Consider the following 1,192-nt stretch of genomic DNA (forward strand, 5'->3'; position numbering starts at 1 on the left):
ATATATTAGGTCAAAAACCCCTAAAATCAATATGGAAATCCACAGGGCCTTTTAAAATAAGTCTACCTTCATCCAAGGAAGCATGAAAACAGACTTTCTAGTTGGTCTACAGGACCATGCTGGCAGTTTTGGAAACCTGGGGCTTTGGTGTTTTCTTTCTTGCTGCACCACACGTCATCATATGATTAATCACTACTGCTTTCTCCATTGTTTGTCAGCTATGACCAAAGAGCGGTTTGGTGATCTTTTTTTTCAAAAAGAAAGTGTCTGTCATTTACATAACAAGCGGCCCAGCAGGACATATGCAAATTGATGTTCAAAATCTCACAAAAGCCTATTGAACATCTTCTGGGTTGTATTTTGATGGAAAAGGTATTACTTGTTTACAAAATGGTAAACAAGTGGTGGGCCCAGCAGCACAGGTTTTGAACATATTGAATATGCAGAATATGACCCAACTGCCCCTAAGAAAAAAACAGAACACTACCAGTGACATTGATGGGAATAATGCAAGAAGAAATCACTTGGGCATCTTGTTTCATCTTCTCCTCCGGCGTCGGGAGAGGTAGTGCTTTGCTCCAGTTGGTCTGCTTGTCCAGTGTAGAGGGGATATTGTGTATTGGGTTTTTTGGCCTCTGCCCTAACATGACATCTGTATCTTCATCCTCTGGAGGATGGGACTGCAAACAAAGTACATTCAGATTCAGCTGTCAGAGTTTACACATAAGCACACATCTAAGGAATTGCATAGTTTAGATAAGAAAAAATGAGGTCAGAAATAAGCTTTTAGGACAAAGGAAGAATTCCTAGAAATAGTTAGTAAGCACGACTAATTGAAAGTATTATTTCAATAGTCAAGTAACACAAAAGAAAAAATGGGCTGAATAAATATGCTTTTCAAGTTAAATGGAATTAAGAGGAGAGACAAGGTAGCCAGAAATCTCCAAACTTCCAACCGAAGAAAATTTAGGGCCTCTAATCCAGTGAAAGTTAGATGCACTTTCTGGCTATCTATCTTGCCATAAATTTCTATCGGAAGTCTTGAGCTTGCTCAATGATGATGACTAGGATCAAGGAAAGAAGAGTTAGATGCCTATGAAGAGGTTCAGAAAACGTGCCAGAAAACCTGCAAGTCAGGAGACATTCCAGAACACATCACCTCAAGGACAAAGCAAACTAATCTGAGAGGCTG

General features: G+C 39.5%; 1 protein-coding gene across 1 annotated transcript in view; it reads right to left on the bottom strand.

Annotated features, from left to right (window-relative positions):
* LOC103610451 (nance-Horan syndrome protein) overlaps positions 1-1,192 on the bottom strand; it is a 44,746-nt gene that overhangs the window by 14,899 nt on the left and 28,655 nt on the right. The window contains exon 4 of the mRNA XM_008594621.1: positions 488-680. Within this exon, the coding sequence (XP_008592843.1) occupies positions 488-680 (193 nt within the window). The remainder of the gene's footprint in view (positions 1-487; positions 681-1,192) is intronic.

This window comes from Galeopterus variegatus, unplaced genomic scaffold (assembly GCF_000696425.1).
Source record: "Galeopterus variegatus unplaced genomic scaffold, G_variegatus-3.0.2 Scaffold11164, whole genome shotgun sequence".
Taxonomy (NCBI): domain Eukaryota; kingdom Metazoa; phylum Chordata; class Mammalia; order Dermoptera; family Cynocephalidae; genus Galeopterus; species Galeopterus variegatus.